General features: G+C 36.3%; 1 protein-coding gene across 1 annotated transcript in view; it reads right to left on the bottom strand.

The window, feature by feature from the left end:
• Positions 1 to 15,324, bottom strand: part of ME1 (malic enzyme 1) — a 153,716-nt gene that overhangs the window by 63,924 nt on the left and 74,468 nt on the right. The window contains exon 6 of the mRNA XM_030235890.2: positions 4,226 to 4,329. Within this exon, the coding sequence (XP_030091750.1) occupies positions 4,226 to 4,329 (104 nt within the window). The remainder of the gene's footprint in view (positions 1 to 4,225; positions 4,330 to 15,324) is intronic.

Here is a 15,324-nt window from a genome sequence, read left to right as displayed (position 1 = left end):
ACCACTCCCTTAATGATGCATAGCTATATGCACCTTTTAAGTTGACTTCTTGCCCGTACATTCTCTTGCCAAAAGTAAGGGCTGTATAAATTAATTAATTTAGTCACAAACTGAACTATATTCTAATGTAATCTACTAAATGAAACCAGCTATGAAAATATTTTTCTATTTTGATTTTGTGGATATACTGCTTTTACAGTTGTTCTCAAAGTTAGCTAAACCATATTTACCATAAAACGCTGCTTTAAAGTTGTACGTGAAGTGAAATGAAATACTGCTACCATCTGTGAATAATGTAATCAGGCAAATGAGGAATAATGACTACATCATGGTAATTTAGGATGGAACACAGTGAATTACAATTGTCAGCAGCTTGGTTTATAGCTCACAAACTTGAGAAAAGCACAGCATATAAAAAGAGTGGGGAAGGATTTAAGCAAAATATCATTACAGAAGAGAACGTAAATGACACATGGCATTACTTTTCAAGGGTCCACCATCATTATTTGTATCTTGAAGTATAACTGAAAACTTACCATCACACACACAGAAAGATAACTTCAGTGATACAGGGCTGCTCATACACATCACAAATCCACAGGTTTTAGCTCATAACAAAGGAATAATTCCATCCAACTCTTTTGGGTTGTGGTAGGTAGGCAAGGAAATAATCTATGGAAATTCTACCAGATTCTTTCATTTTTCTTAGTTTCCTATCTGTTCATAGGCCAGAGGTACAAGTCAGTATTTTCCCTGCCTACTATAATGGCTTCTATTGGGGATGATCTGAAGCAGGAAGCAAGCTGGTAGGATGCTGTTCTTCCCTACTCTGACATACTGTTGAGGGGTTCAGGGTGGAGTTATCTTTACCAGATTTGTGAAAATGTTTTTTTGAAATGGGGAAAAAATTTCCATACTCTTTAAATCTCCTCCTTGCATCAGACAAGGAAATTCAAGGCCCTTTTATTAAAAAGATGCTTTTTTCCTTTCATTTCTTGTTCCATCTCCATTCTACATATTTTCCCCTCAAGCATTTCCATAATCCTTTCACTGCTGTACATTAATACCTCTTGGCCACTGATATATTTCTCTTTGCATCATCACAGTCGAGCAGAAAAGAAACAGGAATTGGAATAAAAGGAGAGTTATTTTCTCTGGTTACACAGGAAAGTTTGGTGGATCAATCCCAGCCACCAAAGTGTTGTTTAGCAATCCCTCCTCTCAAAGTTTCCTCTGTAAACACAGATATTTAAGAACAACATGTCATTTGGAAAAATTCACTTGTCTGTATAAAATGTTTTATGACCCATTTCTCCACAGGGCAGAAACTTAACAAATGTGTCTGAATTCCAGTTGGTATTATGCTCTTGACTGATGAAGACAACTGTCCGTCTTTTTCTCCTGTCATAAATATTCCTTCCACTTAAGTTCCTCTAAATTACTGCACTGACACAAAAGCAAGAACCACCTGGTAATGCCCAGAGAAATTATAGTATCTGCCCTCAGAGAGGGTAGCTGCTGGCACTGGTAATAGATAAATAAATAGATAAATGTATACATACGTAAATAAATAAAAGCTGTTCACTGGGTTTTTATCACCAGAAATCCAGATACTTTCCATATGTTTCTGCCTTCCCTCATCTGGGAAAAATCATAATGTACTAGTTCCATTCTGCCATGACAGCACACTGGATACTGTACCAAAATCTTTAAGTAATGATTAGTTCAAGTTTTGGGTTTGTTGGTTTGGTTTGGGGTTTTCTTTTCTTTTAATCCTGACTCTTTCACAAATAATTTTGTTTCATAAGTGGAACTTTTTTTAGGGTGAATATCAGCAGAGGCTGAGAAGGAGGAAAGTATTACAGTTGATGAAACTATACATTTATATAAAGCATTTTCTTTATTATTATGACATTCATTGTATAAAGGTGACATTTCAACATGAAACACTATAAATTAGGCTGCATAAAAATTTATAAATTTATAAAAATTATAAAAATTTTCAAAATTTAACAATCATTCAAGATGACATCTAGGAAAATTCCTTGGAAGCCAATAAAAAGCCTGTACAGAGTGCACCGCCCTGTACTGCCGCCCACTCCTTCTTGCTCCCAGGCAATGCTGCTAAAACCTGGCTCTCACTTCTCTTAGCATTTGGCCTCCCTGGAGAATTATGTAGGTGAAAAAGATCAAAAATAGGTATTTCACATAGCTTTCTGACTTGAAAATAGCTGTCATCACCCTGTCTTTAATTTAGACTTATTAAAAATACATGACAGCCTTGTGCTTTACAATATTCATGATTATGTATGTCTTGGAGATGTACTGAAAACACCATGACAGCAGATTTCACCAGAATTTATCCCATTCCCAGAACTGATTAGGCAGTGCTAAATAAGAAAGACTCTTTTGGAGCACCATGGCAATAACTAACAATAAATGTGACTAACATAAAATTTAACAGACCAAACATGCATCTAAGATTAGCAAAGCAAATATTCACTCAGTGAAACAGACAGCAGGAGGCCAAGAAAGTGAAAAGAGGAAAAACATAATAGAAACTTTCTTAAGGAAAAAATAACTATCATGTAACCAAAGTATACAATTACCTAGATCACCACAATGTTTGTAAAGGCAATCATGACCTGCATGTTTAACAGTCAGACCTGCTATGCCAGAATCAGCTGTGAGTGCTGAGTCTGCCAGTGGCACATTAAACACAAATCTGAATTTAGGAAATGTAAATTTACTGAGCAATTGGACTCAATTTTGATTTAACTACATCACTTTTCTCTTCACCTTAGTAAATGGGTATCATAATGAATGTAGGTGTCTCACTACAGGCAAAACAATTCACAAGTAAACCAGGCAAAGCTGGAATTACAACTTTTAAGTGCTCCACTTCTAACATGAACTTCAACCACTGGTGACCATCACAGATTTAGCTGAGAACAAAGTGATCTTTCAGAAGGTCAAGCAAACACAAATTGCTCAAAATTGCTCAAAATTACAGAGCTTCAAAGATGTTTAAGTCACAAGCACAGGTCAACCAGACCTTCAAACATTACTGAGATAATCTGCTTGACTCTGATTATTTCCTTTAGCATGAAGAACAGTAGTTCATTTTAAAGAAAGGGCGAGTTAGAGAATGCATTATTTTAGAGATTCTCAAAACATAGACCACAGAGCAATTTCTAATGCTCTGAACATTCTTTTAAGGAGGTTACTCTATTAGAAAGGTTTATCAATGTTATCTGCAGTGATATTCAGCAGAGTAGCAAACATACAACAGGACAGTCACACCAGCAACTTCCAGAGAAGATTATGATCAAGGGAGTAGCAGTGGGGATAATGGGGAAGAATATAAGTAGAACATGAAAGAATATGGGTATCAGGCACAGAAATTAATACCACTTCTTGGCCAAGTTTCTTTTGCACAGCAACCAAGGCAAAAAGAACAGAAGTTATGTATACCTAGGTAAGGTGTCAAATGCAGATGGGGCACAAGGCAAGACTAAGGAGCTGGAAAGTTCTACAGCTCAGCCTCACATTTGGGAGGCAGATGGAGAAAACACCTCTAAGAATCCTGGCAACTGAGCTATTTCAGACATACACATTGAATGCAGAGCTAGAACTTAAAATACTTTAACAAACAAGGAAACTATGAGAAAATGTGTTATTTGACATGGAAGGAGAACTATTTTATGCATCACAGTCTAATAATAAATTTAACTACTTTCTGTATGTGTAAAGAGAAGCAGTGAAAGACCTGACTTGGTACCAATACCATGACATTTAAAATTAAAACCCAGAAAAGTTAGTCCTGTCATGGGTTTGGTGGGGGTAGAGGCACGGGTTTCCAAGTATGATAGCTTCTTTAAGGCTGCTCACATCTCATGTATGAAATCACAGAGACAGATCAGGTAGGCACAGCACTAGGCACAGAAAATTGTTAGGCAAGTATTTAACAATCTAAATCTTGAAAAAGAAGCTTGAAAAACTGCTTATATCCAGATGAATTTTACTGCTCATATAAGTCATGAAACTGCAATATTGAAGGTAAATACCTAAGGCAGTTATAAACTCATATAATACTATGCTCAAAATAAAAATTATCTGGAAGCTAACAACTCCGTTGTCTTTTCATAAGTTACTGACCTTTATTTCTCTCAAGATGAAGTTCACAGTGGAATTCATCAATAAGCAGCACAGATATATCACTTACCTTGCAGTCACAGCTTCCATGAATTCATCAAGAAGATCATCGTAGGCTTGACCTCTAATTCTCTTGTGTCTCAGCCCAATATACAAAGGATCTTTCAGCAATGCCTGATGAAAAAAAAAAAAAAATTTTAAATATTACATGAGCAAGTTACAATACTACACTCTTAGTTAATAAGAAGGGGACAAAAATACAGTGTTTGAGGATTAACCCAAGCATATGAAGAACATATCAACTTATCCACCCCTTCATCAAGACCAAAGAAACATAAAGAGATTAAGGAAACACCCAAGGAAAAGGGATACCCTAATCTCAAAGGAACTGTATAGTTTCCAAGTGAAAAAGTAAAGTTTACTTTGAAATGTCAGGTTTCAAAAGTATCTTTTAAAGCTTTAGTAAGTAATTTTCTATTTTTCTTTTATATCCTAAAAGTGCTCTGACTTTTATAATTTTCTATTTTTCTTTTATATCCTAAAAGTGCTCTGACTTTTATAATTTTCTATTTTTCTTTTATATCCTGAAAGTGCATTTTCCTTAATTTTATCATAATGTTTCAAAAATCTCTCCCAGAGCTCATCATTTAATCTGTGTTGATAGGCTGATACTCAGAAAATTTGCAGTTTTCTAAAATTTAATATGCCAAATCATAACCAAATCTTTCCCTTTTCCTTCCAAACTTATTAGATTATCAGTTTATATTCTAGAAATCTTCATTTCAGCTATCCATGTTCCACCAGTTGGGTATGATTTCTGAATTTTTCTATGCTTAAATCTTGTACTTCTTATTTTTTTTAGCTTTATGATCCATACTTCCCATAAACACGAAACCTGTATCCCTCCATGTCTTCACTACTAGAAGGTCTGATGTATTTCTGAATTGTAACTTACTAATTACTAAATTTATACTTCCACACAGCAAGTGTCAAACTTCCACTGGCTTTCCCAGGAACCCAGGTATAAAGACACTCTTTATTATTATTTCTCACATGCCTCTGAAAACAAATAAGCTAATTTCTCCATTGTATATAGTGTGCAATCCTCCCACACATGCCCAAACAGCTTGCAGAATAGTTTAGAAGCTTGACCAAATATTTTTCATCCAAAAACAATTTGTAAACTCAACAGGGTGGCAGAAATTTTTCATACATCAGCTTCAACTTGAAAAACATTGTCAAGAAAAATACAGACCAACTTGTCTTTCCAAGAGAGAGTCTTCAGAATGCAAAATGAAGCAAAAAGTCTGGAAAGCTTTCTCTTCCTGACCCAGACTGGGAAACAGAAATCTGATTTCTGAATTTTAGAGAAGTGCCTAAATTCCCATCCCAGCTTTGTTTTACATTGTAAAACTGAAAAAAAAAATCCTATGGCTCACAAGCCCCTGTTAAAGAATGATTTGAATCAGTATGAAACTAAAAATCTTTGGTGGTATTCTGCCTCCCTGGGAGTTCCTGATACAGACCTATCAGGAACATAAAGATGTTTATCTCTCCCTCACTTCCACAAAGATGTAAAGAAAAAAGATCAGAATGTTGTAAAAAATCAAGCAGGTTTAAAAGCTTAATTTTCTTGCTAAATAAAACTTGCTAAATTAATCTCCAGTTCAGAACAATTTGTAATACATTACTTAAAGCCATTCAGAAGTTATTAATTCAGCTTTTTGAAGTGAAACACTAATAAAGCTCAAAATTAAAATTACTTTGTAAGTGATGGTGACATCATTACACTGTATTTTATTTATTCCCTTCACCAACACACTGTAGCATTCATGTCTAAGTAGCACATTTTTTTCAGAAATAGTTTTGCCTGTGTATTCACATTATCCTAAATATTCTAGCAGCAAAATCAAAATAATAATTCTGTATCTGTTCTAGATACTGCAGGAAAAACTGGCAAGAGTTTGATCTGGTATTTGTCAATGTAATTTTCCCTTTTGTATAGTCTTCTTGTTTTGATATAATCACTTTAAACTTTATAGTCATGAACTATTTCTGAAATTATTTTTTCGTTTCCATTTTCAGTTTGTCTAGTTATTAAAACAAATCTCAAGAAAACCTGAAAAATCAAGGATAAATTTATATGATGAATTCGCACAAAGTGCAAATTAACTTTTTAACAACAGGAAATCTTCAGGCAATTTTGGAGAGCCCATATGAGTTGACTGACACTTCTCACCAGATTGAGGTTGGAAAGAAGAATGGCCAAGCCTCAGGAGCCTCTGTCAGGAGCATTACAGTAGGACTCAGAAACAGCAATCTCACTTCTAAATTCCCATTGCTGCAGTTTTCCATGCCAGTAGGCTTCTGCTATTCCATGTCCTGTGCATGGATACTGCATGTTCCACTGTCCAATTCAGAGTAAATAACTTAATCCCTTTCCAATTCCCCTAATTTTTCTTCCTAAACTGATTTGCTTGTTTCAAAGAGCTTCCACAAGCTTTTTATTAAGCAATGTCTGTTTTCTCATTTTATAAAACTATGCTCAAAATGCAAAAAAAAAAAAAAAGGGCTCTTTATTTTTTTAAATTCTGAAGACATGTTTCTAAAACTTTCTAGCCAGACTGAATCAGTCTGATTCCTTGAAGAAGGCAGTTTAGATGGGCAGTGATTCTGTGAAAGTTCAAGAGAAACAGGCATCACATTACTTTCTTCAAAAAGTGCTAAACCAGCTATGGGTCTGCCTTTAAACATACACAGGCTCTTACACTCCTTTTGCTATTTCTGCATTTTTCATGTCTGTGAGCATTTAAATCTATAGTCAACACAAAAACTCAGAACTCCAAAGCAGTTCCATTTACAGGACCACTGTTTGAGTTTATTCACCTATCTTTGATGCTGAAATTTAATGTGAAATATTTAAAACAATTATTACAGTGTTTCTGAGGTGTTTATAAACCTCTAGCCTGGGAAGTCTCACAAGCAGAGACAATTAATTCAGCGACACATCGCCAATGAAAAGCTTGGTCAGCTATATACTCAGAGTTCAGAATTCCTTTACAGCTCAGTGCATTCTGCTTAACAAACGTTACAGTTTGACATGAAATAGCCCCAAAAAGTTCCTTTATGGTCCTGTTTGGAACAACGTATGAAGAAACCCGTGGCGGACACAAAAGAATGAAACACTCAGCAAGTGAAAAGAACAGTGGTCACGTCTGCGCCCTGAGTGGCAAACCATTGTGGAGCCGCTCCCTTTCCAAAGGCCACTGAAGAATGAATAAGCTGCTTAAGCACATTATCCCCTTATTCAGGTCAACACCATGCAAACCAGGACCGTGGTGCTTGTTTTTCTTAGAGGGTTCACACATCTTGAGAGATTAACATTTGCTACCAACTATTTCATGGCTTTCAAAACAGATTACAAAAAAAAAGTTCCGTCGTACAAGCGAGTATGTCAAACTGACACGATGATTAGGTACTTTTCCTCAATAACTTGGGTTTCTTTTGTTACCTAGTTTGTTGTCAAAGCTTAAACTTTGTCTTTTTCTTTTGGAAATCAAATCTTCCTCAAAACATAACTCTCCTTTTTCTACGTTAGTTGGTTTGTTATTCATATCACATGATACTGAAAAAGTTGATGCCAGCTTATTTTTAGACATGTTTATTCTAAGACTTAAAAAAAGCTTAGGTTTACCAATGTGGTACATTCAAGCTTTAACAGAAATAGTGTTCTCTAAGAATCAAGGGCTTATTTAAAGCTCTGGTAGTGGTAGTGGAAATATCAGGTAGATCTATTTAGAATTAGCTGTGCAAAATAACAAGTTCTATGAAGTACCACCCGAGCACATTAAAACTGTAATAACCTTTGGGGGCTTTAAGAAAAAGGTAAATTGTTTATGCCATCTTACTTAAAGAGATCAGCAAACCATCAAAGTTCAAGCAAGGCTGAGCTGTGCACCTGGCTCCAATTTAGCTACAAAAGCCAAACCAGTGAGAAACAGAAAACTGCACACTTAAATATTTCATAAATTGAGCACAAGCACACTGAAATGTCATTTATTCCCAAACTTGGCACTGAGATGTTTCTTTGGAACAAATACATACTTCAGTGAACAGCTTCATGGAAAATTGTAGGGGAACATCTGCAAGACCCCGACCCTTTCCACTGACAAAAAGATGGAGCAGAGATAGTTCAGAACCAATCAGTCCTACCTAGACATTATTTGGTGTATGGCAATGCTTCAGAGTAGCAACTAACCCCATGCCATTAAAATGCCAAAACCCTCCAGCAGCTCTACAATGGGAAATTATTTGCACTAGAGCCACAGTTACAGAGCTAAAAGAGGACTGCATTTGTATGGGACATCTGAAGTTTTGGGACAAAGACATGCCACATGCCAGAAATTAAACACATTTCAGAGCATGATTCATCTAACAGGGCACACAGTTACCAAAAACACCAGGGGGAGGCCGCTGCTTTTTAAAGTCTTAATATTTTCTTACATTAATACACTCTAAATTCTTTTTGTAACTTTCTTGTCTCGGTTTTAACAGACTGGGGAAGGGCTGGTGAGCAAAAGAGAGTTTCTGTTCTCCAGGAAAGTTGCATATTCCAAACTTTTATTTTTGCTCCACAAGATTGAAATTTCACTTGATGAGAAACTTTTTCCAATAAAAACAGCTGGTTAGGAACATGCCAATGTTTTGGACTTAAATTCAGCTTCCATCAATACTCATTACCCAGAAATCAACCTGCATTCATTTAAACTTTCAGTTTGTAAGCACTAACATGCTGAATCACAATTTTCTGTCCTTCAAGAACTACTTACAGCTGCGAGGTAGGCCTTTCTTTTCTTTGAATAAGCTTGTTTTGAAGCCTAAAACACAGGATGATGTCCTTAAAATGTGTAACAAATTCTGTGTTTCCAAATGCTAAGTGAACTCTGGATGAGTTGAATGTTGCTATTGGGTTTGAGGGTGTAGAATACTTTGCAAAAATAAGTTGCATAATCAATGAACTAAAGATTGTTTCTGAAATTTTGTTTTCTTTGAATTACACTAGCCATATGACATACTCACTAAGAAATCACGGCTCCTCCTATCTAAACACCAGACCTTTATCAACACATTTGCAAATGTTAGCAAGGGGCCTCTTGCGCAAGAAAAAAAGGAGACTTACTCTCTGTTTCTCCCTAAAAGAAGGAGATCTCATCTTTAGGAGTTTCAGCTAATACTTTATTTAGACACCCCCAAAACAGGTACTGGCATACAGAGCAGTAGCTCTCTTTATCACTCAGTTTCCTCCATGGGCTCCTAAATAGGACAGGATGTCACAAAAGATCCCAAAGGAGAATGCCAAAAATGGGTCATTCCAGCTATAAAAAAAGGAGGAAAAACCCTACACACTGGACGTGAGTTTTATCAGTTGAGCTGTTTTAAGTGTGCTCACCTTGCCAAAACCAAGTGGCTGTCAGTTCTTTAGAGACAAAGATATGGCTGCACTATAATTAGTATTTTTCCACCTTTAACCCTAAAAACATCACTGAAAATTGTCCCTTGTCTGTTCAGACAAAATTCTAGATCTTCAATAGTCAAGAGTTTAAAAGGTAATACATTTATAGTGCTCCTTTGTCATCAATCTTGAATGAAGTGCTTGAAAGGAATGATTTCTATGGAATAGAGAATCCTAATGTAACAGAAAAGTAGGTATGGTATTTAAAAATTCTGCTTAAAAGAATTTAAGGTTGTGGTAAAAAATACAGAGAATATATTCTCTTTCATATATGTATAATGATACTATAGATTTGCATACCCAGACAAGACTTTTAAAATTATTTCTCCGTAAAGACAGGCTTCATTTATTAAGCCAAACTTGTTATTTAATTTCATAAGGTTATTAAAGTGTCAATGTGACCTTTACATCCTGTTCTTGCTTCTGCTCAGGGAGCTTATTCATTTCTAACCTGAAGAGGAATTACCAGCTGTAGCTGTAGCTTCAAATGCTCATTGAACCTTGTCGCTTATATTCCAGTGATTTCCCACGCATGCAGACAGCCTTGCCCAGCTGAAAAACTGTCAGCTCCAGCGAACTTTAACAACAAAATAAAAATTCTTTTAATGGCTGGAAAGAATGCTTCATGAAGGAATCTTGTAACACGCTATGAAATTACCACAGCCCATCCCCTAGCAAGCCTGCACAAAGCCAGGCTGTGCCAAGGACATTCTGTGGGATGTTTCCGGCGCATGTATGTGGCACTGAATAAAGGCCCCAGTGTGTGAGTGCTGTGGGCAGACTGTGGCTGTGTGCCCAGGGGCACAAACCTCCAGCCCCCTCGCACGGCACCATCTGCATGCATCCCTCCATCCCGTGCCATGGCTACCAGAAGGGCTCTTCCAGCAAGTCAAACACATTGCTGTGAGTGAGCACGCAAAGCTAAAGAGCACCCAGCCCCCTGAGGGTGACATTTACAAACATACCTGAGATACACAACTATGTTGTTTTGTGAGCCTTCATTAGCAAGGGTCTACCAAGTGCAAAATTCAAAGACAAAAAGTTGCAGAAGCAAGGGGCAAGATGCACTTGATTTTTCAGATTTTTCAAGGGATTGCTGTCTCTTCCAAGTCAGACAATGCATTTGTGTTTGGGGCATGACTCACTTGTGTCCACGATTCAGTTTGTGGAACTAGTGATGGATGGAGAGCTCAAGGGCTGTTGATGGTGCCAGGGCAGAGAGCAGTGTTGCCTTCTAGTGTGAGTCTCTAGATACACCTGAGTCACTCTCATAGCTAAATTCCAAAATGCTGGGAATGATAAAATATTTTAGAGAAATTATACCTTCATAGAAATTTTCTCTTATGATTTTTAGGTGTAATTCAAGATTTCTGAGCACTTGAAACACACAGCTAGTTACAGCCAGTGATCCATTAATGATGCATATGTCCAAGAAGTTCCTTTCAAAACAAACTGGAATTCACAATGACACCTGAACCTTTCTACTTGGTGGGCTCTGAAAACTACAAGTAATACACACTACAGCTAGGCTAACCATATATTGCCATACTTGGCATTGAATACTAAAAAGTAAAGATTTTCAAAGCAATACTACATCTGACATCAGATGAAAAATATATTTTTCAGAGCAATTTGGCTTTTGTTCTACCTGCTCACCTTTCCAGTACACAGTATAAGAGATTCACACAACAAGAACAAAGCTTTTTCAGTAAATTACCATTGATATTAAAAAAATTCTTGCAATAAATTTCCTTGGACAATATGGCAAAAACTGCTCTGTGCACCTTGATCTTTATGGCAGTTTCCAAACAGGAAAGACCTGGGAACTGCTAAGTAGCAAAACATACCTCAAGTACAACTTGGCTAGCCAACAGATAAATCAAAAAAATAATGGTATTTCTCTGAAATTTAAATGCCATTGGAATCTTTTTTTTTTTAGATCAAACAGCTTGCATTGATTATTTTCAACCAGTTTAACTTCTAAAACTATTAGAAGTACGTTTCAGAGAATGACCATCATGAGTCATGCCCTGTTCATAAGGAGAAAATAAGACATTTTCCTGAAGATTGGATTAGATGTTTTTTATGAAAGGACTGCAATTGAAAAAAGAAAAAACTGCCTTCAAAGCTCGTAAGTTTGATAGTTTTTCATACTAGAAAATGAAAAACTAAAAAGTTTTTCAATTCTAATTGTGCCAACATCTTCCATTACAGAAAGCTTCCAAACTAACATAATAAATTCCTTGTCAGACTGATCTTTAAAGCACCAGAGTTCTCCTAGTACCATGCTTGTATATCAGCACCATAGGGATTCATCGGGTCCTTCTTTTAAATCTACATTTACTCATGCACCAAGTAGCAGCTGCCACAAGCAGCTCATAACTAAGGCACATGATTACTAGGATGAAGGGGAAATAATTTCTAATCTTAGAAAAATACTGAGGAAAAGTATAGAAAGATTCATTTCCTGTGCTAATTGTGCCAATCTGAAAATAATGGAATGCTTTCTATGAACAGGGCACTGTCACCATGGATGAAGCACATGTTCTTTACAGAACAGGTTCTCAAGCATTAGAACAAGCTGCCCAGAGAAGTGGTTGAGTTCCCATCCCTGGAGGTATTTAAAAGTACATGTGGCACTTTCAGGACATGGTTTAGTGGTGGACTTGGCAGCGCAGGGTTAACAGTAGGACCTAATGATACTACAGGTATTTTCAAACCTAAATGATTCTATGATTCAACCTGCTACCAGAACCATATCTAGCAAAGTTAGCAAGGGGAACAAGAAGGGTAATTCATTGTGCATTTTAAGAAAACAAAACAAAGCAAAACAGCAAGATAAATACTCTGCATTATGTTTAACAGTCTGAGAGACCTCTCCTGATGTTAACATCTGTCTGGAGGGATAGGGACAATGCCAATTCCACAAATGCCTGCAATTTGAGTTGGAACTTGGAAGACACTCAGAACCATGGTTTTGGAGGAACATTTCATCAGACACAATTTTAGCATGCATAACTCTTTTACACAGTAAAACTGAAACAAATGGTTGTCTGCATGCCAGTGGCATTTCTTGAAAAACTTAATCATTTGCCTATTGAGAAAACAATAGTCATGAAGAATCCAACATCGTTTAGGACTTCAGCACATTGTTCTGCATGTAATCACTAATATTTTAACATACTAACAATAGTCAGAAAGAAATCTGAGAAATCCTGCGTATTTTATTAAAGAATTTTCAGAAGAAATCTCCCAAGAAATATCCTAGAACTCCTGATATCTGCTTTCTATAAAAGCTTTTACTGAATCCCAGAAGGCTCAGATGGACAATTAAACTCTCTACACAACTGACACCCCACAGGCATCACAGAGTTAAAGACTACAATTTCTTCTTCATGAACCCCAGCTGCTAAATGGCTAAAATCTCAGTCAGAAATCCTGCCACACATTGAGAAACATGTTACAATACCCTACACTTTGAAATACAGCTGATGGATAATGGGAACTGGAAGCTATAGAAATAGATTACTGCAACCAAGCTTTCTCTCAAAAAACATGAGGGATGACGTGCTAAAACCTACTTGAAGGTCCAGCCATAAGTGCTTATAATAAATCACATAAGGTGGCCAAACAATAGTCTTTAAGAAGAGCTCAAGCAGTACTCATGGCAACCTATACAGTACCCTAAAATACAACTCTAGCCCCAGTGAAAGGCTTTAAAGAAGCTGGAGATATTTCTCTTTCTTTTTTCCTGTAGTTAGCAGGAATGTAGCTACCTCAATACATTACATTTTTTAGCTAAATCAAGAGAGTGACAAGATATAGCTGCTTGGGGTGGGTCAAACACTTTTAATACATCTAACTTTTCTATACCATTTTTGCAAAGCAAGAAACACACATCATTCCCTTTATGTTCATGCACTTACATTTACAAATTTTGTTTAGGATAGGTAGCTGGAATGTCTAATTATAAGGACTCATCCAGCTTTCAAAACCAGACAAAAATACAAAAGAAAAAAAAAGAAAAAAAAAACAACAAAACACCCACAAAAAACCCAGACAAACCCAAAATCAAAAAGCAAATCACAAACAAAGCGAATCAGCAAAAAGACTTATTGTTTTGAAGATTACACCAGTAAGGGCTTGTTATTAATTAGCAGTATTCAGAAGAATGCCATCTTAATAATTTTCCTTCATCTGGAAAATTTCAAGGATAACATAAGCCTTAAAAAAACCTTCAAAGACCTTTTCCAATCATATTTAATATTATACTAATAAAGAGGATTTTGCTAATATTGTATCAGCTTGCACATTATGACAGCAGAGTGTCTCAAGTACATCAGATTGAACAGAATTTTAACATATCAAGAGATACCGTTTACAGAACCAAAAATCTTGTCCTGGGTTACCAGTATATCTCATTTCTACACCATCAGTTCTGATATTTTGTTTGGTTTTTTTTCCATTCACATGTAACAATAAATCTCCATCACTTGTTGTGACCTCTCCTCAGTTTTATTAAACTTATGTCTGTTTATTTCATTTACTTCCGTAAGCTATTTCCATATGGTCTTTCCTTTGACCCTGACATCTCTGTCTCTTGTGCTGACATTCAGACATTTTCTTTCTTAGAGCCAAATGGGTTGGACCTCTTCCTACACCAAAAAGTCACATCAACAGTGTCCCCCGGACTGAAAAAATATGTTGATATTATTTTGGTGCTGGCATCTCAACTATGTATCTGTCATATCACTAAGTCAAAAAAAAGAAAAAGTCATTCTGTGCACAAAGTACATTTGCAAGTCCCAGGGCCAACATTTCTAAGAGTACCTTTACAATTCAAGCATGACAAGCTTTGTCCCAGATGCTAGGCTGTCTTATGTGGAGCTATAAATAATGCATCCTTTCCCACCTTTTGTAATAGCTATATTTATGCCCATTCCTTCTCTTGCCTTCCCCACTGCCTGTGAAATAGCTGAGGAGGCTGACAGCAGTTACTGTGAAAGCCAATGAAAACAAACACTATCTGTTGCTGTCTTTTGAGCATAAAGAATTGGAAATGTCCAATGTATCTTCAAACAAAGTCTGCCATCAATTTAGTCTATGGATATTCATGCATGTTATCCAAAATAAGCATTTCCAGATATGAATTTCTGCCCTGTTTCATAGATCCCCTTGCTCTGGAAAGTGAAGTAAGAAGAAATTAAATGGACTGACAGAACTGCCTGTAACATAAGTACACAGCTCGTTCTCTCTAGTGTCAGCTGAAACTGAGACTTAAATCCTGTGTCACCACCTATATTCTTTCTTCTAAAACCCTTCTCTCTTCAGCTTCTCAGGTTTTAAAAATCATTGCCAACACATTGTTTGGTAAACATGAAAATCTGAGGTGCCACCTAGTTTTGTCACATTTTCTGTGGTCTAACAAAACAGAGCATTTCACAAAAGAAATAATCATAAATAGCAAATTTCACAATAATAAATTAACAGTCTCAGAAAAAGAATACTTTATATTCCTAGCCAAAATGACAATATTTAAAAGATGAAAATAGATCAAAAATAGCAGACAGTTGCTGAGGTCTTCTCACGCACTAAGCAGTGGAATGGCATTTCTCAAAGAGCAGTAGAATGACACTTCTCAAAGATAACAAGTGCTT

Source organism: Serinus canaria, chromosome 3, assembly GCF_022539315.1.
Source record: "Serinus canaria isolate serCan28SL12 chromosome 3, serCan2020, whole genome shotgun sequence".
Lineage (NCBI taxonomy): Eukaryota > Metazoa > Chordata > Aves > Passeriformes > Fringillidae > Serinus > Serinus canaria.
This window is presented reverse-complemented; position numbering and strand designations above follow the sequence as displayed.